The sequence below is a fragment of the Vombatus ursinus genome, unplaced genomic scaffold (assembly GCF_900497805.2).
Source record: "Vombatus ursinus unplaced genomic scaffold, bare-nosed wombat genome assembly UNPS02011334.1, whole genome shotgun sequence".
NCBI classification, from domain to species: Eukaryota; Metazoa; Chordata; class Mammalia; order Diprotodontia; family Vombatidae; genus Vombatus; species Vombatus ursinus.
This window is the reverse complement of record NW_020951112.1, coordinates 1,993,207-2,014,672: the sequence shown is the minus strand read 5'-3', so window position 1 is coordinate 2,014,672 and position 21,466 is coordinate 1,993,207. Positions and strand designations below refer to the sequence as shown.

At 48.6% G+C, this 21,466-nt stretch overlaps 1 protein-coding gene across 1 annotated transcript in view; it reads left to right on the top strand.

Moving 5' to 3' along the window:
• Nucleotides 1-2,500: 2,500 nt before the first annotated feature.
• Nucleotides 2,501-21,466, top strand: part of CHPT1 (choline phosphotransferase 1) — a 34,009-nt gene continuing 15,043 nt past the window's right edge. The window contains exons 1-2 of the mRNA XM_027855884.1: nucleotides 2,501-2,836; nucleotides 19,938-20,085. Coding sequence (XP_027711685.1) covers nucleotides 2,501-2,836; nucleotides 19,938-20,085 — 484 coding nt within the window. The remainder of the gene's footprint in view (nucleotides 2,837-19,937; nucleotides 20,086-21,466) is intronic.

Below are 21,466 nucleotides of genomic sequence, written 5' to 3'. Positions count from 1 at the left end.
CCACACATTTTTGTGATAGGTTTTGTTTTTCTTACATTCTCAGTGAGTAGGGGAAGGGGAGGAGAGAGGGAGCTGAAAATACAACTGCATTTTTAAAAATACACAGTCAATGGATTCTAGATTTGCAAACCCCAGGTTTTTTTTCAGCCCCCAAGGAGGGTTAGACCTTCGAGGACTTTAACGTGTTACTGTTGCGCCTGATTCAGCCCTATGAGAAAGTGTAACATTTTGTGGGAACTTGGCCAAAGGAATGGCTGGAGAAGAGCTAGAGAGTGGGTGAAAAGTCACACAAGAACAGCTCGCGTAGGACATGAACCGTGAACCTCAGAACTGGGTTTCCAGTTCCCAGCGTCCTAGCACCTACCCAGGAGCGGCTTTCAGAAGCCCCGATCAGCGCTTTCCAGCAGAGACATCACGGCAGAGAGATGCATGTACCGACGGCCCTGGGGATCCTCTCTTTCCCCTTTCATCACAGGCACTGCCTCCTTCACAGTTTCTGAGCTTGCTCTCCACCCTGGAAGACTGACGGTCGATCCATCCCCATAGGGTGGAGAGCCAGATGGGTATCCGACAGGCCTCCTCATGGCACGTTGTGCAACAGAGAATGTCTGTGACAGAATCCTCCTGCTCAGCAGTTCCATTGTTAGGTATGGGGCCCTGGAGGGTATCTGGGGCAGGGTGCCTGTGGCGTGTAGGGGTCAAGGGGCAGAGAAGTGCAGAGAGGGTCACAATCCAGGGAATCACAGGCTTTTTGATGAGAGAGACAGAGACAGAGACAGAGAAAGACAGGCACAGAGAGAGACAGAGAGAAAGAGACAGAGAGAAACAGAGACAGAGAGAGACAAAGAGAGAGACACAGAGACAGAGACAGAGACAGAGAGAGTGAGGAGATCTGAAATCAACCTGCTCCTTTCATAAGGGAGGCCCTGAGAACTTGACCTTGTCCCCAGAAGAACTAGAAAGAGCCCAGGGCCGGGGGTGGGGAACCTGCAGCCTCGAGACCACATTTGGTCCTCTAGGTCCTCAAGTGCGGCCTGGGCCCCAGGCCCTCTGGTTTCCAGCACAGCCAATGTTCTCCCTCTCCATGACACTGCGTACCCCACCTTCCATGACCCCACGTACCTGGGCTCCCTCTATTCCTGGAGGGAAGAGGGAGGAGTGAGCATCCCTATGGAGGCCTTTCTTAAGAGCTAAAAACACGGCACCCTCTTTTCGTTTAGTGCTGAGAGGGGCCACTCAGGCTTTTCTGTGTCCTCCCGTGGGGCCAGGGTCTATCGCAAGGATGAAGCCCACATGTTTGGTGCTTATGTGAACAATGGCCTTGACCTAGGGCCCTGTCCCTTGCTATCTATGAATCACTGGACAAATCACTTAAGTCTCTGCGTCTCCGTGTGCTTCTCTGTAAAATGGATTGGGACCAGATGGTCTCTAAGGTTCCTTTCGAGGTCTAAATCTCAGGTCTTTGCTATCTCCTTACACAAAGTCAAGCCAATCAACCCACCGATAAACATTCACTGAGTGCCCACGATGTGCCAACCACTGTTAAGTGCCACACAGGATGCCAGGCCTTCCAGCCAAGAGCTGGTTGATAGGAATCATAAGTATCTGTGCCAGGGCTTCAGGACCACGGGCAGGGAGGCAGATATCAGCTCAGTGTAAGGAAAAACTTCCTAACAATCGCAGAAACCAGTATTGCCCTTTACTAGAGGCCAAATAACCCACTTTTTAAAGGATCATTGACCTTGAGCTGGAGGGACTCTTAAAGGCCATCTCTAGACCAGCCCTCTCATTTTATAGATGAGAAAACTGAGGCCCAGAGAAGTGACCCACCCAAGATCGCACAAGCAGAGCTGGACTGGCAGAGGTGATTCCAGCTGGCCGGTCTACAGTTGGACTAAATGACCGGAGGGGCCTGCAGACCTAGCCCCTCATCATGGGACTGCTCAAGGCCTGCCCTCTGGGGGCCCTTCCAGCTTTAGATCGATAGTGCTCTGTAAAAAGGGCAATTTAAGTCATTACACGTGGCATGTGACCTCCCTGGGCCTCAGTTTCCCCAGCTGTAAAACGGGGGGATTGGACCAGATGGCCTCAGGGGTGCCTTACTGCCCTCGGGCTACGGTCCTATGTAATGTGAGACAGATTAAACCATGACCCAGCCATCACGTGCCTCAGTTTCCCCTCTGTGGCCATCCTTTCCGCAGCTCGCCTGGAGGCGGGGCCTCGGCTCGCGTGCCCAAGCCCAGGGCGCTCCCCAGGAGAGGCCTCCCGAGGCCAGTGCGCAGGCGCGCGCGTGCCCGTCCCCAGGGCTGCAGCGTGCCAGGAGCGTGCGCGCACGTGCGCGCGGAGCCCCTCCCCCTCGCGTGAGAGAACTAACGGCCCCGCCCCGCGAGGGGTCCCGCCCCCAAGGCCCCGCCCCGCCCCTCCGCCGGCGCCCGCCTCCCGCCGTCCCTTCCTCCGTCTGCCCTGAGCTCGCTCGGAGGCGGCGGGGGCTGCGGCGGCCATGGCGGCCTCGGAGGCGGGCGGCGGGCACGGCGGGCAGGGCGGCCCCGGCCCGGGCGGCTTCCCGGCGGTCCCGGGGGACTGCGGCTCGGGCTCGTGGGCGCTGTGGGCGCTGTCGGCCCCGCTGAGCCCCGCGCAGCTGCGGCGGCTGGAGGAGCATCGCTACTCGGCGGCCGGCACGTCGCTGCTCGAGCCGCTGCTGCAGCCCTTCTGGCGCTGGCTCGTGGAGCGCGTCCCGCTCTGGCTGGCGCCCAACGCCATCACCCTGAGCGGGCTGCTGGTCAACATGCTCAGCACGCTGCTGCTCATCTTCTACTGCCCCACGGTCACGGAGGAGGTGAGGAGGGCGCGCGACCCCCCGCCGGGCGCGACGCCCCCCGCCGAGCGCGCCCCGCGCGGGGACACCCAGTGCAGACCCCCTCTCCTCCGAGCACGACCCCCGCTAGAACACCCAGTACAGACCACCCCCAGCCGAGTGCTCTCCCCGCTGGGACACCCGACCCGCCCCCACCCCTCCGAGCGCACCCCCCCGGGGACACCCAGTACAGACCCCCAATCCTCTGGTTCACGGAGGAGGTGAGGACCCGCCCCCGGAGGCAGGCACACGCTCATTCACTCTCTCTCCCCCCCTTCTCTTTCTCTGCAGTGCTCCCTCCTTCAGAGACTCCCCGGCGCCCTTCCTTGCACTTGCCCAACAGAGCCCCCAGTGTCTTCCCCTGGAGCTCGTGCCCACCCCCCACTAACTGTGACCAGTGCACTCAGGCACTTCCCCCCAGGGGTCTCCATCTACCTTTTGAGCTCCTGGAGCTGCCCCCCAGAGGGCCCTCCCAGCGGGCCCTCCCAGCATCCCCTGCCCCTTTCTTTCCCCGGGTCCTTGAGCCCCTCACAAAGTAGACCTAAGGAAAACACTTCCCTAAGCACTCATGGGACCAGAAATGTAGCTAGAGCTGGAAGGATTCAAGACACCAGAAAGGCCCTCTAGGCCACCCCACCACCTTTTTACAGATGAGGAAACTGAGGCCAAGAGATGTGATTTGTGACCCACTCACAGCGGGGACCAGAGATTTAGAACTGGAAGAGTCCTTGAAGTTCCTCCTCTCAGTTTACAAATGGGGAAACTGAGACTTGGGGACAGGGTCAAGTGACTTGCCCCAAAGTCTCACAGGTAGTAAGAGGCAAAGCCAGAGTGCACTTTCCACAGCACCAAGTTGAGAGCTCACAAAAGTGATTGTCTTTATTAAAGTAAGAGCCAAGATGGTCTAGTCCAGCCCTCTTATTTTACAGATCAGGGAACTGAGGCCCATAGAAAGACCTTGGTCACTCAGCTAGTAAAGGATCGGAGAACCTCCTCATCTCCTTCCTTCCATGGGGTACTAGGTGGTGCCTGATCAGCTTTTATTGTAGACTTGAAAGCTAGAAGGCCCCTTGGAGCTCATTTAGCCCTCCCTCCCTCATTTTATAGGTGATGAAACTGAGGCACACTGAGAGTCACGCCGGGACCAAGGTCTCCCTGGCCTGGGAACGGGCAGAGCCATCTTTTCTCCCCTCTGCCAGCTGCCACTTTTAAATATTGACTTTGTGTCCGACTGCATTGGCCAAGACCCGAGTGATGCCCTTTGACCACTGTCAGAACCCTGTTTGTTGCTTGTAGTTACAGAAAGTCTTGCATTTCCTGGTACTTATCAAGATTACTTCTTAAATATAGCTTCCTGAAAAACACACACACACACACACACACCCCGCACCCACTCCTGTACCTGGTGCATTTAAAAAAAAAAGAGGTGGGGGCCTCAGGTCCTGCCCCTCTCCCCAAATTCCTCCTCTGGTTGCCTGACACCACTTAGGTGATGTCCCATTATTATGTATTGGACATAGCCCCTGGCCTTTGGGCATCCCCTTTTGGCATGGCTGAGACAGAATGAACTCTGCCGCAGAGAAGTGCATCCCCTTGTTGTCTGAACATCATTTGTTATTTGAAGAGACTTTTCGGAATATCAGGTTACAGTACAGTACGAGGGGGGAATTTCATAATTCATGCTCACAATCTGGCTGTTTCTGATGGGTTCAGTTAGTGAGATTGACTTTGGCAGCTTGGCTTTTGGAGAGTTGTTGTACAAGAAATGTAAAATCAGCTTTTCAGGGTGTGTTGTGGTGGGGGAGCTGTTTGACAGAAAGATGTAAAATATACTGCTCTGCCCTGGTGCCCTGAGGGTGCATTGAGCCTTTGAGAGTTAAACTTCGCCGGGTGCTCAGCTTTGTGAGTTGATGTAGGCCAGGGCATTTAAGTCACAGATCAAGGACGGGCAGAATTTTCCTTCCAGAAGCTTTCCAGAGCCGGGGGGGGGGGGGGGGGGGGGGCCCGGGGGGGGCGGGGGGGGGGGGGGGCAGGGGGGGGGGGGGCTGCACCTGGTCGCCCGGGAAGGTTTCTCCTTTCACTGGTCACAGAAGGGAAAGCCCAAAAGCTCCGGAGCCTCCCATAATGTTTGCCCCTTAAAACCTTGCCCATTTGGGCCCCAGCCTCACCCTGGTGCCCTCCTTCTGAGGGGGCCTCCAGTTTATCCAGTTGTTTGCCCTTTAGGCTATGAGCTCCCTGAGGGCAGGGTCCACAGTGCCTGGTAAAACAGTAGGGGCTTAATAAATGCTGGTTGTTGTGGACGTACTCTGAGGTGCAGCCGGATGGCCAGGGCCGTTGCCGCGTAGGCTCTGCTGCAGAGTGGCTTTCCCCTGTCCCCGGAACATAGCCCCTCCTGTCCTCCTACAGGGCCTTGAGCTGCCTGAGACCACCCTAGAAATGACCTCCGACTCCCTGAACTTGCTGTTTTCTCTGGTAGAAAGGAAACTCCCTGAGGTCAGGGAGTGTTTGATGAGTTTTCTTTGTAACCTCCCATGGTTAGCCCAGTGCTTGCTTCGTGAGTGCTCAATCGATGCTTCTTGGGGGTTTGCCTCTAACCAGCTGAATGGAAGCCTCCTGAGGACAGGGACAATTTCATTTCCGTCTCTGTCCCTAGGGCCTGGCAGAGTGCTTGACACATGGTAAGCACCCAGTTGTAGAATGAATGGATTCATCGAAAGGTTCATTGAGACCAGGTGACTCCATCCAGGATTTACCCGATATTCTACTGTGTCGGCCAACGAGAATTCATTATGTGCCAGGCACTTTGGCTAAGGACTGGGGCACGAGGAGGGTTGGAGAAGGCAGCCCCTCTTCTCAGAAAGCTTGTGATCACCCCGTGACATCTCGGGTGATCCCTAGAGAGCAGGGGGGGGGCGGTCATGGGCGAGGCTGGACAGGGCTGCTGTCGGCCAGGCTGTTGACCCATCCTTGATCCTGTGACTTAGAGGGTGGGCCAGAGACCGGCTTGGGGATGGGGGGTAACCTTCAGAAATGAACTGACTCATAGGTCACCATAGACCTCAGACAAGGGTGATCCTGTTCACAATAAAAGCACTTGTCTCGCCATTCTGACCTGTGCCCTAGAGACTGAGGAGAAAGCACGATCCTGGGAGTGCAGGAAGGGGCCGGGCTCCCCCGAGGGAGTGCCATCGTTAGCGCTGGTTCACCTGGCATGCAGTGCAGGCCTTGCACGGTTCTAGCCTCCTCCTTGATTCGTCAGCGTCTGGGGTAGTTCTGGGAGAGCAGGACAGAGATGAAGAGAGGAGGAACGCAGAAAGTGGAACCCTGCCTCCCCCAGCTTGTCCCCTTGCCCTGGGCCCTCACAGAGAGACCTGGGGAAGGACTGACCGCGTCACGCAATTCAGACTTTTCTCGAAGTCGATGCTTCTTGTGGCATTCTAGGATGGGGAAGAGAAAGGGGCCTCACAGGCCTCTCGTCCTGCTGTATGGTTTTATGGACAAAGCCTGTGATGCCCAGGGGTGAGGCAGCTTGTTTGAGGTCACCACGGAGGGGCACTAGAGCTGGGATTCGAACCCAGAGCCCCGGAGGCCAAATTGTGCTCTTTCCATTTCAGAACCAAGGAGTAGATGGGCCGTGGCCTTTCACTGCCAAGAAAGGCTGTCCCGAATTTGACTTATCTGAGCTCTTGGTCCCCTATGGGTTGGGGAGATTGTTTACTCAGCCTCGAATATCTCAGGCTTGCACACCCAGGGCTGCAAAGCTGTCTTTGTGTCTCCGTTTACAGAAAGCCAGAAAGTCCCAGATTTTGTCTAGAGATAGGAGCCGCTCAGCTCCCTCTGTTGAGGGGAAAGGGCGGGAGGAAGCCTCAATGAAACTAAGGGGTTTGCTCTCATTGAGTAATCACAAATTATAGCTTCTTTTCTGCTATGGCGTGAAGAGAGCCTTATTGGCAGACCCTGGGAATGCAACGCTTCCTGCTCTTTTAACTGGATCCCTCAGACCGGGAGAGCACAGGTTCGGGGCTGATCAGATCTTGTCTTGGAAACCCTTGACTGCATTTTGCTTTGAGCTGTAGCTGTGTTCCGTCATTATTTTGGGGCAGTGCAGACAGACGTGGAGGTCAAATGATTTTACAAGCTTTACTTTGAATATGAGGTAACTGTGCCTCATTCTCGCAGTTTAGCCATTACTCATGGTTCTGTTTTATGGGATCAGCTGGGGAGTCCCTTCTGTACGGACTTGGGGAGTTTTCTCTCATATTTTTGGGGATAATAGCAATCCACTTCCTATGGGGTTTGCCTTTTCTGCCATGTAGTATTACACGCCGTAGAGTTTAAGCTCCCCAAGGGCAAGGCTGGTTTCATTTTTATCTTTTCTCCAAAGTGTAGCAGAGGGCCTGATACGTAGTGGGCTTTTTGAACGAACCAGTCAATGAGCTTCATGCCCATAGACTTGAGCTTGATCTCCTCTCCTCTGATCTCCTGTCGGTGTGCATTCTGTGCATCCTGTGTTAATGAAGCGCCTTGGCTGTTTAAGCTGCTCATTCTTGTCACCTGGTGTGGTCATCGCCACCTGCCGTAAGTCTTTTAGTGGGATCGGGCAGCTGTGGTTGATATACTTCTGAAGACTTCTAAGAGCAAAGAATTACTTTAAAAGTACAAAAATAAATCGTCTCAGGCATTCTAGTGTAATCCTGCTTCTTCCAGGGTCAGCGTGCTGAGTTTAAATGGAATTTAGTTATTTAAAAACATTTATTGAGTCTCCATAACTTGTAGGGTAGAATTTTTTCAGGAGAGGGAGGGTTGGTGGACATATACATTTCCCTCATGTAGGGAATTCGTGGGTGAGGAAACTCTGTCTGCTGAGGCAGACGGCAGCTCTTGTATAGTGACCAGTCTGAGAGAGTTATGGCCAGTGGGGGACAGGGGGGATTGGAGTCCATCATCCCCTCTGGACCAGCCTCTATCCATCCGTTGCTTCATGCTGTAAAGCCACAGACAGACAGACAGGTATCGGGAGAGAGGTGTGCATGTGTACGTGGGGTAGATAGGTTTTTCAGTGGAAGATGTGTTCTTTGAGAAGATTACATGACAGAGAGAAAGCTAACAAACGCATGAAAGGCATATAATATTTTTACTTAGCGCATGGTTTCTTAAAGGTCTGAGAGCTGTTCTTGTGCTCACCCTGTCTGTCCCTCCCCTAATAAGGGAGAAGAGATTCCTTCCCTTTCCCTTCCTGTCCTCATTGGTTTAGAATGAAAGGATGAGGAGAATCCCTCTCATGTTCAGAATCCCTTGGCTAATGTTTCTTAAGGCTTTTCTTGCCTTTCCATGCTTTACAAACGGTGTGAATTAACCTGAGGGTTTCTTTCTGGGAAGTTGGGTGAGGCCTGTTACGTTTTGTGGACACAGAGAAGGTGTATGAATCCCACGTGGCAGGTCCTGGATAAGTCTTGTCTCGGCCCTGCCTGAAAGACAGCAGCTGCCCTCTTTTGAAGGGGGCCAACTGAAAAGTATGATGAAGTTCTATCATCATTACAGTTAACGACTGATTGATAAATTCATCTTTAGATATTAATAATTTGATATTTGTTTTCTTTGGAATTGGAATCAGGAAAGCCTAGGTTCCAGTCCAGCTCAGATACTTATGAGCTATGCAACCAGGGGCATGCTAATTTCTTGAAGCCTGTTGTGAAAATCTAATATTACAACACCTCAAGCTGGTTCTTCCACTGACTGTCAGCTCTTAGGAGAGCCCATGGGGGGCTCCTTGCCAGCTTGAGCTGGCCATCCCAGGTACCTTCCTCACCTGGCCCATCCAGGTAATAGCAGGATGGTCGGTTTTCTAGTTAAATCTTTTGAGGAAGTTGAGTCTGTGTTTAAGTGTAGAGCAAATAGAATACCTCACCATCCACTGGGGATCCTTCACCTTGGACCCTTTATGACTCTTCTCCATTCCAGGGGTGAGTACTCATGTCCCTGCTTTGTGCCAGGATTGATGTTGTTTTTTATCAGGTCACTGAACAGGGTTGTTTGTATAGTTTCATCTAGAAGCTGTGTGAGAACTGGCTCCTAGCAGAGCTGGTTGTTAAATTTTTAGTGTGGGCATTTATACCTCAGAAATCTGTGAAGTCTCCAAATCAGGGATGGATTTGTTTGGTTGATTGTCTAGATGAGGGAAAATGATGGAGAAAATGTTAATCATTCAGGTTAAACTGAGAAATGTGTCTTGGCTGCATTTCTTTGGAGATCCGGTTGTTAAACATTTCCCAGCACACCTGCCCCTGGTGAGCTACTTGTCCTTCTGCACGGCCCCATGATGGTTTGTGAAAGAACCCGGGAGGAGCTTTGCTGAGCCCCATGTGTCTTCATAACTCACAAGTGATGAGGGTGTTGGGACCTCGTGTGCCATGTCTTGGATTAGTTGTGAAATGGTGAAGTCGCAGCAGTCCATGGCAAAGCCTCTGCCAGTGGCAGCTCGTCTCTGGCATTGCCACCTCGGAGTTATTTTGATTTGCATTTCTCTCTTGGGACGTAGAACCATCTTCCAGCCATTCCGTGTTCCCAGTGGCCCTTCCCGAGGCTGAGCTATCTTATATCAGGTTGCAGGGTCCCCCCAGCACGCCAGGAGCAGAACGCAGCGATTTCCTCACCCGGGCCTGTTGTGCTCCTTGACCTTTGGGCCTGCATCGCAGCAGGCTTTGGGACATATCTCAAACTCAGCATGTCTAAAACATAAGCCAGGGTCTCCCCCACCCACCCCAAGGTGGGTCTGAAGGTCTGACCGCTTCTGAAGGTCCTCCTCTGCCGGTCACCCACCTTTGCATCCGTGGTGCCGTCCCTGATGCCTCCCGTGGCCCATCAGTGGCCAGAGCCTGTCATTCCTACCTCAGCAGCCTCTCTTAGTGGCTGACTCTGCTCAGGCAGCCTCCCCCTGGTTCGGGCTTTGATCACTTCCTCCTCCAGTCTGTCCTCTACCAAGCTGCCGGACAGATTTACCTGAAACAGAGAGAGAAGGCACTAGTGCGTTTGGGAAAGCAGGAGGTGGTGTTGTAAAAATGCAGGCTGAGGCTGGAGAGCTAGGCTGAGGCCAAGGGAGTTTGTACCGAATCCTCAGCGGGACTGTATTGGCAGGGGAATGACATGGTCAGAGCTTCGATGGGGCAGAGTCACTTTGGCTGCAGGGTGCAGGATGGGCTGTGAACTTGTTTCTTAAAAAATATTTTGAGTTTCATTACAATTGGCTTCCTTTGAAATCCTACATATTTTATCTTATGCATTTAAAAGCACGGCTGAAAAGGGGGTCCATAGACTTATGCATCGTCAAAGAGCAGTCACCAAAAGGTGAAGATCCCTGATCTCGGTCTAGAACATCAAGGGTGTGGAAGGAGCGGTGCCTGTGATATCCAGTATAAGCTAAGGCCTTGGGAAGAATTGCTAAAAGCAGAAAACCAAAGGCAAACCCCCAAGGCCTCTGGTGGGGACAGGAAAGAGCAGGTGAGGGGGGTGGGGAGCCTTGGGGCCTTTGCATAGGAGGGCGGTCATCAGTGCAGGTGACCGAACGTGGGCAGAATATTGTGCCAGGCACAAGAGATGCTATGCTGGGTGTAAGACTGTGACATGGCTGTGGGCTCCTCAGTCAAGAGTTGGAAGGGATTGGGACCTCAGAGGCCCGGAAGAGGGAACTGGGCTCAGCAGCAAATGCAGGAGAGGGGTCTTCACCATGAGGAATGTACCCTGGGACGCATTCGCTTGCGACACATGGACACGCTCTAGCATCTGTGTCCCCTCTTTGCCTCAGCCCAGCACTTTCAGGCGCCCTCCCCTCCCACCTGTTTTACTCAGCCCCAGACAGGCCCAGGTCTGCACGCGAGGATGGATCACAGGATCACGGTCCCCACGGACGCCAGAGGACCACTTTTCTTTGCACAGATGCTGCCTTTGTACCGAGGAGGCTCCCTTCGTGAAGCTGATTTGTGACCAGATTGTATTACTGTTATTCCTTGTGTCTAAGAGATCCTTGCGCTGACCCAGCACCCCACCCTCATTGTCTTCGCTTAATGTCCCTGGTCTCCTTCTCCCTGGATCTCATCCCCCATCAGCTTTCCATGACGGTCTCCATGACATCCCAGCACCCACCACTCCTGCTCTCGTTCACAGCAAAGCCCGGTAAGTCGAGTTAATTTTTCCACCATGAGGATGGCTATGAATGAAGTCATGACAGCAGCGCACAGCCCCAAACCAAGTTTCCCTAACCCCAGTGTCGTCCCCACGTGTCACAGCTTATCCAGTAGAGTTTTTTTTTAAAAAAAAATGTGAATGTAAACACCAGAAAAGCAATTCTGTGCCCACAGCAGAACACAAAAAGAGGATTCTGTACAAAACCATCCATCTCCGTTTTCTGCAGTTTGTCTATGCTTCCTCCCAAACTTGTTTACTTCTGTGCATTTTTTAAAAAGTTACAATAGGCCTCTTTTTTTTTCCATCATTCTCGCTAGCCCCCTTTCTTCCCAACTGCCCCTGTCCAGTTAAACAGGAGACAGCAAGAGGGGAAAACACCAGGTAACAAGCAGAGTTAAGCAAAACAGACCCACGCAGTGGCCACGTCCAGACCCCCAGACCCGGATGCCTGTTTGTGCCCCGAGTCCGTCCCTTCTCTGTCAGGAGCTGAGTGCCGTGCATCGTGTAACGTGGTTGGTCGCAGCTCTTCAGTCTTGCAGGTACTTTTCTGTGCCCTGACATTCTCTGGGTTCTGCCCACTTCATTCTGCTTCAGTTCACGTAACCCAGGATTTTCTGAAATCATCTCTCATCATTTCTCCAGACCAGTCACATTCCATTTCTTTCCTATGTCACAATGTGTTCAGTCATTTCCTAGCTATCTAAGGGTGATCTAAGGCACCTCCCTTAGGTTCCAGCTCTTTGCTTTGCTTTTAATCCTCTTGTCAGGATCAGGAGGTTTGTTTGGCTTGTGACTGTCCTCTCCCTGACATTATCCTCCTTCTTGGAAACTTGTAGCTTCTGTCATTGACGTCAGGTTCCTGAGCTGTATAGGACCTGGAGAGGAAAAAGAAATTAATCATTGGCTTTCTGAGAGGAGCCGGGGGAGGTCTTTCTCTTGTGACACCTGAGTCGGCCGCTGGTGCCTTCAGATCCTAAGCCTCTGGCCCTTGCTGATGCATACTGTGTTGGCAGTCTTCCTACTCGAGCTTGTCTGGATCTATGACACCTAACCCGGTGTCCCCAGATCTTATGAGATGGGGGCTCTGTTCGTTTTGTTCACTATGCACCAGCTTTGTCCAGTTCTTTCAGGGTAAGGCTGATGACCGTGACCATGGCCATGGCAAATTGTTCACCGTTCTTCAGGATTTCCAAAAATTCTTCCATCACCTTTGTCCAGTTCCATAGCGTGAGGTGATGAGGGCCTGCACCAGGCAGGTAGAAGCATCAGAGGGGAGAAGGGGGTATATACAAAAGGTGTTACAAAGATGGAATCGATAGGGCCTGGCGACAGATTGGATATAGGAGCTGAGAGAGTGAGGAACAGAGGATAACACCTAGGTTATGAGCCTGGGAGACTTGGAGGATGGTAGTGCCTTCCACAGAAAGAGAAAAGTTAGGAAGAGGAGAGAGGCGACTTATGGGAAAAGATTATGTGTTCAGTTTGGACGTGTTGAGTTTGTGATGTCTACAGGACGTCCAGTTTGAGATGTCCAATAGGCAATTGAAGATGCAATACTATAGGTCAGAAGAGGGTAGAGCTGGATAAAGAGATCTGGAAATTGCTTTGTATTTAAATCCATAGGAGCTGATGGTATCACCAAGCAAAAGGGCAGAGGGAAGAGAGGAGCGGGACCAGGACAGAGCCTCGGGGACAGCCAGCCTTGGTGGGCATGACCTCCATGAGTCTGATGGGTAGGGGGAGAACCAGGAGGAGAGGCCGATTTTTGTGTCATTAATATCTAGAGAGGAGTGAGTATCAAGGAGAAGAGAGAGATCGAGGTTGTCCAAGGCTGAGATGAGGGAGAAAAGACCATTCGATTTGGCAATTGAGAGAGGCTTGGGAGAGGGCGACTGTGGTTGAAAGAAGATGTTGGAAGTCAGACTGCAAAGAGTTAAGAAGAGGGTGGGGAGAGAGGAAACGATTGTAGATGGCCCTTCTCAGGTTTAGCTACAAAAGGGAGGAGACATTGGGAAGATCCCTTGTGAGCCAGACGGGATCAAGGGGAAGGTTTTTGAAAGATGGTGCTGACGTGGGAATGCTTGTAGGTGAGGAAGGAGAGATTGGAGGCAATGAAGGAGTGGGGGATGAGAGGAGCAAACTGCTGGAGAGATAGGGTAGAGGGCGGCGAGCAACGAGGTGGCGTGACTTGACCGGGGTGGCACGGCTACATAAGTGTCTGAGGCTGGATTTGAACTCACTTCTTCAGCCTCCAGGTCCAGTGTTCCATCCCATGTGCTGCCAGCCTCAAAATAAAACAGCCTTGAGGTCCTGCCTCATCCATGATCAATGTTACCTCATCATGTGAAAACACGGGTGAAGGAAGAGATAGTGGCTTCCACTGTGACTTTTTATTTTGTGCAGACTTTTCATTTTATTTTAACATAATCAGGCGTATTTAACTCGAGTTCAGTAAGTCCATCTGTTTGTCGAGTTGAGGTGAAAAATACCCTTCCTCATTCCTCCATTGAGATAAATACTTGATTCCATTTTCTTCTGTTTTCTAGAGTTCTTTTTAAAAAAAAGCTTGTCTCTTACTCAGCTGGAATTTACTGAAATATATGATGTAAGATGTGGATTCAAGTCCCTTTCCTACCAAACTGCCAGTTTTTCTCCAGTGTGTTTGTTACATAAGGAATCTTTCTCCAGTTTTTGTTTCGAAGGGTTTTGTCAGACAGGCCTCATTTTTATAGAGTTGGCCAGGTGTCAGGTGTATGTAATCAGTCCCAGTGATTTATTGATCACTTTCATGATAGCCCCTTCCTGATCTCTTTATACTCTAGGAGCACAAAGCTTCCACCTTGGGCTTTTCATTTCCAGGGAACTTTGGATGTTCTTGCCCACTCGTTTTTCCATATAAATTTCAGGATGATTTTTTTCCTGGTTCCATAAAGAAGCCCCCTGGTGTTTTGATTGTTATCTTCAGCGCATTCATTTGTGGGACCTCACATCCTTCTTGAATTCCTAAAGGCAGACATTCTCTTTACGGCTTCTGTCTCAGGTGGCCAGAACCACATTCTTACCCCAACCCCAACCCTTCTCTTCCCCTTCCCACCCCACCCACGACTCCATTCGAGGTTTCTGTAGTGCCCTGATGAGGTAGTTCTACTCATTTATTTCTTAGAAGTAACCGAGAGGAAGTGGTTTCAGGTGGGGATCAGTCAATCAATAACTATTTCTTAAGCACTTACTGTGTGCCAGGCCCTGTGCTAATCGATAGGCATACAAGGAAAGGCCAAAAAAAAAAAAGGCCCTGCCCTCAAGGAGCTCACATTCTATTGGGACAGACAACATGCAAAACATTGCACATGCAAGCTATATAGGGTGTAAATGGAGGATAATCGGTGGGGGGGGGGCAGAGGTGAAGCACAGGCCATGGCTTCTTGTAGAAGGAGAGTCAAGTCTTGTAGGATGCTGGAAGGTACAGGTGAGGAGGGGGAGCCTTCCGGGCATGGGGACAGCCGTGCAGGGGCCACAAGAAGGCCAGGGTCATTAGGTAAGAGGGAGGAGCCCCTCGGAGCGGGGGAGGGTCAAGATAGGCGTCTCTTAGACCCCTCCAAATGGTGTCACTTCACGGGTGTCATCGAATGGAATCAAGGAATAAGGAGGATTGATTTTGGTCCCGGTGATCCACTAGCTCTTTGATCTTTCTGTCGACTAGTAGCAGTTATGGTGGGGTTTTTGTTTTGTTTTGTTTTTTAATTTAGACACACGACTACTAGGAATCAGAATGATCACAAACTTTTCCCTCAGTCCTTGGCAGGCAGCCTTGAGCCGGTTAGGATGACCATCTGTGGCTCATTTTTGCATTGCTCCTGAGTGGGCGGCCTTAGCAGCTGGTGTGCTGTGCTGTGGGCACTCGCTGGGGGGGGGCAGGTGGGCGGGCAGGCAGGGAGGCACCCAGTGGGAGATGCCTTCCACCGACGTGCTTGGCCTTTCCAGCAGGAGTTGGGCCGTACAAACAGCTGCTATGAAGAATGAGGACTGAGTGGAGCCCAGGAAAGGGAGACGTGCAGGGCATTGCACGGAGGTCATCCGTTTTTTAAAAGCCTGTGTACCCTTCTGCAGAACAGTGGGATGTGAGGGTGAAATTGCCATCTCACCCTGTGATCACAGGTCCATCTCAAATGATCCAGCACTTTTAAGGCCGTGGATTTTACACAAGTGTGATTTTGTTCTATTTGTCATCTGAAGTAGAGCAAATGAGTATATTTACAAAGTCTGACAATTCTTACACAGATTTTGTGGCAATGTTATTAATTACAAGAAAAGTTAACAGGACTTTTATACATACTGCAAAAGACATTGCTTTAAAACACAAAATTCTCAAGTCTTTCTTCCCATTTTGTTATAGTCGTGGGCATTTCTCTGTCCAGCTCTACATCCTGTGTTAATTTCACTCAGTTTTCAGAACTTCTCTAAATTTGATCTTTTTAATGGTTGTCAGCCACGCTTGTAAAATGTATTGATCTAAATTGAATAGTAGTGTTTAGAAGGTGTCCCAAAATGGTCTTGGATTTTCAGATTTCTTCTACTCTCAAGAGATTTGTTTTTATGTTGCCTACTAAAAACAAAAACATTAAAGAGAATTATTCTTTATTGTGTATCAGTAAAATTTTGTAAACCCAAATGAAGTTATGAATTCATTAATTTATGTTATCCTATCATTTTAAAATGAAGTTCTTGTTTTCCATATGAAAGTTAGATCTTAGTTTCTCTCTTAGTGAACTCCTCATTAACCAGAATATTCATCCAGAAAACTCTTTTTCTGATTAATCTGGCTTTTGAGAATGATCATAGATGCTGTATCTAGATTATTATTTTGCCAAGAGTTAAAATGAAAATTGTATATGCACTTAACGTAATCTTTGAAACTTTGGAAGTTATTTCAGGATCTTGTAAATACCATAGATTAATCATTTTAAATGTTATTTTTATAGTACTGTGAGAAAATTCTGGTTGTTGGAGCTTTTTAAAATATTTAATATTTTATATTTCCCAATTACATGTTAAAACCGTCTGTTTTATCCTTTGGCTTTTTATCAGTTGGGGAATGGCTTTCATTTCCCTCACCTCCCCAGTTTGACTCAGTTCTCTATATATTTGAGAAGTGAGAGCTTTATCAGAAAAACTTGCTATAAATTTTTTTTTCACAGAGTTACTGTGTATTTTCCTCTGTCCAGTTCCCCCCTACTGCCACCCCACCCCCCACCATTTATCTTTCTCTCCTCTTTTCACCTTGTCCATCTTCCAAAGTGTTTGCTTCTGATTGTTGCTTCCTCCAATCTGCCCTCCCTTCTATCAGCTCCATCCCTTCTCTTATCCCCTTTTCCTCTTACTTTCCTGTAAGGTACAATTGATTTTTATACCCAACTAAGTGTGTATGTTATTCCCTCTTTGAGCCAGTACTGATAAGAGTAAGGTTTGAGTGCTCCCCTCCCACCTCCGCCATCTTCCCCCTACTCTAATAGCTCTTATGCCTCTTTTATGTGAGATAATTTCCCCCATTCTACCTCTCCCTTTCCCCTTCTACCAGTCCATTCCTCTTCTCACCCCCAATTTTATTTTTTTAGATATCATCCCATCATATTCAACTCACTGCCATCCCTTCTATTTATGTATATAGACAGAACTGCCCTAATAATTATAAAGTTCTTAGGAGTTACAAGTATCATTTTCTTATGTAGGAATGTTTTAACCTTATTGAATCTGATTTATTTTTTTCCTGCTTACCTTTTTATTATTCTCTTGAGTCCTGTATTTGTCAGTCAGATTTTTTGTTCATCAGGAATGCTTGAAAGTCCTCTATTTCATTGAATGTCCATTTTTCCCCCTGAAGGCTTATACTCCAGGCAGATGATTCTTGGTTGTAATCCTAGCTCCTTTGCTCTCTGGATTATCATTCCAAGCCCTCTGGTTCTTTAATGTAGAAGCTGCTAAATCTTGTGTTATCTCAACTTTGGCTCCATGATATTTGAATTGTTTCTTTCTGGCTCCTAGCAGTATTTTCTCCTTGACCTGGGAGCTCTGTAATTTGGTTATAATATTCCTGGAAGTTTTCATTTTGGGATTTCTTTTAGGAGATGGGTGGATTCTTTCCATTTTTATTTTACCCTCTGGTGCGAGGATATTAGGGCAGTTTTCCTTGGTAATTTCTTGAAAGGTGATGTCGAGGCTCTTTTTTGAATCATGCCTTTCAATAATTCTTAAATTATCTCTCCTTGATCTATTTTCCACATCAGTTATTTTTCCAGTGAGATATTTTACATTTTCTTCTATTTTTTATTCTTTTGATTTTGTTGTATTGTTTTTTGATGTCTCATTGTTGGAAATTTCTGATAGTTTTGATTCATCTGACTTCAGATGGACCAGTTCATGAAGTGGCCCAAGGCACTTCCAGAAGGACCCCCTACTCTTACCTTTTATTATGCTACCGCTAGCCACCTGTTATCACTGTAGTGGACCGTGTTTATGCATCAACCTGCCTGAATGTTCCATGTTCTCCAGGGCATACCTGTGCCAGAGGCCGTGGATGTGGGTGATTTTGTTCAGTGTAATTTGAGTCTTAAATTGTTTTCTTTGAAAAGTAATCATATGGGTACAGTTTATGTGTTCTGTATGAGCAACAGGGACTTTGTATGAGTTTGAGTCACTTATGTAAGTTACAAAGAACTTTGTATGAGCTTTAAAATGAAAGGACTTGATTAGTGTCTCCTGCTCATTTCAGTTCCTACATTTGGGGGAGCGTGTGCCTCTCCAAGTGAGTGTTTGTGTAGTAATCCAGGGTCTGCACCAGAGAGTGGAAAAGAAGAAAGACCATGCACAAGCTTACCTGCCTGAAAAGGATTCCCTCGAGCAGGGCTTCTTAGACTTTTTCACCTCAAGACCCTTTCAGTGCCCACAGTTTAAGAAGCACTGCGGGCCTAGAGCATACTTAGAGCTGGCTGCAGATGAGAGAGAGGTGCTGAATGAGCCCCCAGTCTGCATCCAAGAGCTCCCTCCAGATGGCTTCCCGTCTCCCCTTAGGTGTAAGTAGAACCCCATCTCCCTGTTGGAGATGATGTTCCACTAGGGGTCAGGGAGTGGAGGGAGGGTGTCCGGGCACCTGCTCTTCCCCATTTATACTTTGGGAACCTTCAGCTCAGAAGTGGCTGAGGGCAATGAGAGCATGACATGTCAGTATTTCCTCATTAATTTAAGATAAGCTAATAACAAGGGGCAGTGGAAGATCTTCTTCATGTTTCCATGTGCTGTAGGGCCTTGCGGACCCTGATGGACAGTTATCTGTGAAAGGATTATTGGGAAAAGAGAAAATTTCAAGTTGTTTTAATTTAAGTTTAGGTTGTTTTTAAGCAAAGAAAGCCTGACACAATTAATTCTTAGAGGATACCAGCTGGTCATGAATTTTTCCCTTGAGTTCTGGGAATAGTGTTAGTTAGGTACATTTCCTCTAGTGGGAATCAAAAGTATGGCTTTTTCCCTCAGGATTCTACATTGGAATGCTAATGCAGAATCAAGAAAGGAGAAGAAATAAATTCCAATACAAAGATCCCAGGAAGGGGTGAAGGGCCTGATTCATTAATATGGCTTTGTGTGCCTGCATGTACATATATATGAACATATATTTACAAGCAATATTAATTCACTTATATTCCACAGAATTTGTAGTTACCAAATTCTAAGAAGCAAACATATCCTTAAAACTCATATTAAGAGGGGTGATAGAAACCACAAACCTGACACCGTGATTGAATCATGAAAGTTACCCAACTCTGTAAATAACCCTAAAGCACCTCTTGTGAATATTGTTGTGCATTCTTATTGAATTCGTGTAAGATAAGGAAGACATTTGTCGATAAAGTAGGGATCTCGAAAGATCTCAGCAGACTAAAATATGGGGTAAATGTAAGAATCCCCTTGCCCTGCACTTCTCTGATGGGTCTCTTTGATCTCAGCGAGGTAGGCATGGCACCACCTGCAGGGTTACAGGTAGCCAGCCATCCTGGCCATCCGTCTCGTTCACCTCTTATCCAGGTGTCCTCCAGGAGATCTGCCACTGGAGGAGCCTCACCTGTCATGGCGGGGAGGCTTCCTCACCTTCCCTGGATACCAGTTAACTACGTGGGCTCAGTTCTCCCTCATTCCTGCTCTTTGGGACCAACTCATCTTTTTTTTTTTTTCCTGGTCATGGAGTGGCCACGACTAGTGAATTTACCAAGTGTCCAGCCTCCTGGTGAGGAGCTTTTTCTGTCTGGATCCAGGCTGGGCCTTGGGAAGCAGATACTGCCTTTTGCTGGCACTGTCCTAATAAAGCTGAAATTTAATAGAGCTGGACAAGAGTCCTCCGTTATCAGCCGCATGAGTAGAGGGTGAGGGAGACATGAGATCTGTATGAAAAAGACAAGTGGGAAATCATCTGTTCTAGGCAGCGTGATGGCTGCCTGGGAGGGAGGAGAGGAGGAGCAGCACTGGGACCACAGTGACGTGTGATTGCAAGCTAGCCGTCACCATCACTTAGAAAAGGGGGGTTGGGCTAGATCATCTCTAGGGCCATTTCTGACCTGAAGATTGACCCTTAATGAGCACACAATCAACTAGCGAACCTCAACATAGAAAAGAATGGCAAGACACCATCAGTTCGAGGAGTCCTCCAGGAAAGAGTAAAGATGTATGATTAAAGCTTTGATTGCTTGGCCAGCCTAAAAATGTATTGAATGATTTCAAATTAATTATTCTATGGAACTGCAATAAGAAAACACAACACAAAGGAAAAGGTGTAGATTGACTAGGTAGAGTTTGAATTGCTTTCAGCCAGAAACTAATTAGTTGAAATTAATGGGCTTTATAATCTCTTTGTATTTAGGCACCATTATGGATATTCCTAATATGTGGCCTGGGCCTCTTCATCTACCAATCACTGGATGCCATTGATGGGAAACAAGCCAGAAGAACAAACAGCTGTTCTCCTTTAGGAGAACTTTTTGACCATGGTTGTGATTCTATTTCCACAGGTAAATCAATAGACTTTTCAACTCCGTTTTTGTAGCATTAAGAGCTTGGGGTCTGCTTCAGATGTTAAGTGGCTTAAATCTTGCTATTTTCTATCTTTTTTTTTTTTTTGGAAAGAGCTATAGCTTTTTAGAGCAGTGTTAAGCACAGTATACGTAAGAAATGTTGGTGTACTGTGCTACATGTTTGGGGTTGGGGTGTTTTGTTTTGATCTGGAGCAATTAGGAGTTCTGGTTGAGAAAATTCCCCCTACAAATGCTGATGTGCAAATGACAGTCTTACAGAGTTTCCTGGAGACACTGAGAGGTTCCATAGATTATCCAAGGTCACAGAGTACATTGGACATCCTCCTGGACCGCGGTCCTCCTGACTGACTACAAGGCCTAGCCTTGTATCTACTGTGCCACAAGTTACCTGCATTTTATGCCATGGGTATATTTCCAAATTGAATTAATGTTAAACATCTACTATACACAGAGTAGTTAAGAAATAAAAATAAAATAAAATAAAAAGTTTATGTAATGATGTCATATTTCTAGAAATAAAATCCATTTTCTCTTTCTCTTACACTTGTCATAATTTCAGGCGAGCCATGTGATGGTTGGTCTTCAATTGACAGTGGCTCCTAAGTGAATGGTCTGTCTTTAAAACCACTTACACATAAGTCAAGTGAGCTTCCATTGTTATCAGTTTTGTAGTGAATCCTTTTGTAAAATAGGTCTGTTGGTAATGTCAGTGATTACTGCCTTAATGACCAGTTTAGGAAATTTAGAAAGATTTTAAAAATACATCTGTTCCAAATAATTCAGTGAACTTCCGGTAAAGTGAAAAGTCCAGCTGTGCCCAGTTGCCCTGAGAAACACCCCAACAAAGGTGAAAGAGAGCCCCGGAGGAAGCCAGAACACGTACACACCTCCGTCTCCTTCAGGGCAGCACCAGAAAACTGGAATCCCGGGGGCCTGATGGTAGGAGACCTGAAGGTCACAAGATCTCCGGACCCGGCAGCAGATCCAAGCTGACGAAGCAGATGAAACAAACTCCCAGGAGGTGACTGTCGGGCAGAAGAAGATGAGGCCGAGGCAGCGGGCCGTGTACACTCAAGAGGCTTGACACCAGCCCCATTTCAGTACCTGGTCAAGGCCCATCAGGGCCGTAATGAGGAAAAAGTTGACTTCTTGTCTGTGACTGCCCAAAGAGGCAGAGGCAGGGCCCTCCCAGAGGCCTTGAGCCAGCACAACTCCCAATTTTCTCTTGAGACCTATTGGTGATACAACAGGGATAAAGCAATTCACAGGCGAGGGATTGGGGCCGAGAATGGGCCCTGAGCCCAGCTCTGAGGCCCGCTCCTTCTCCCATGCCCCAGTTGCAGAAGAACACAGGGAG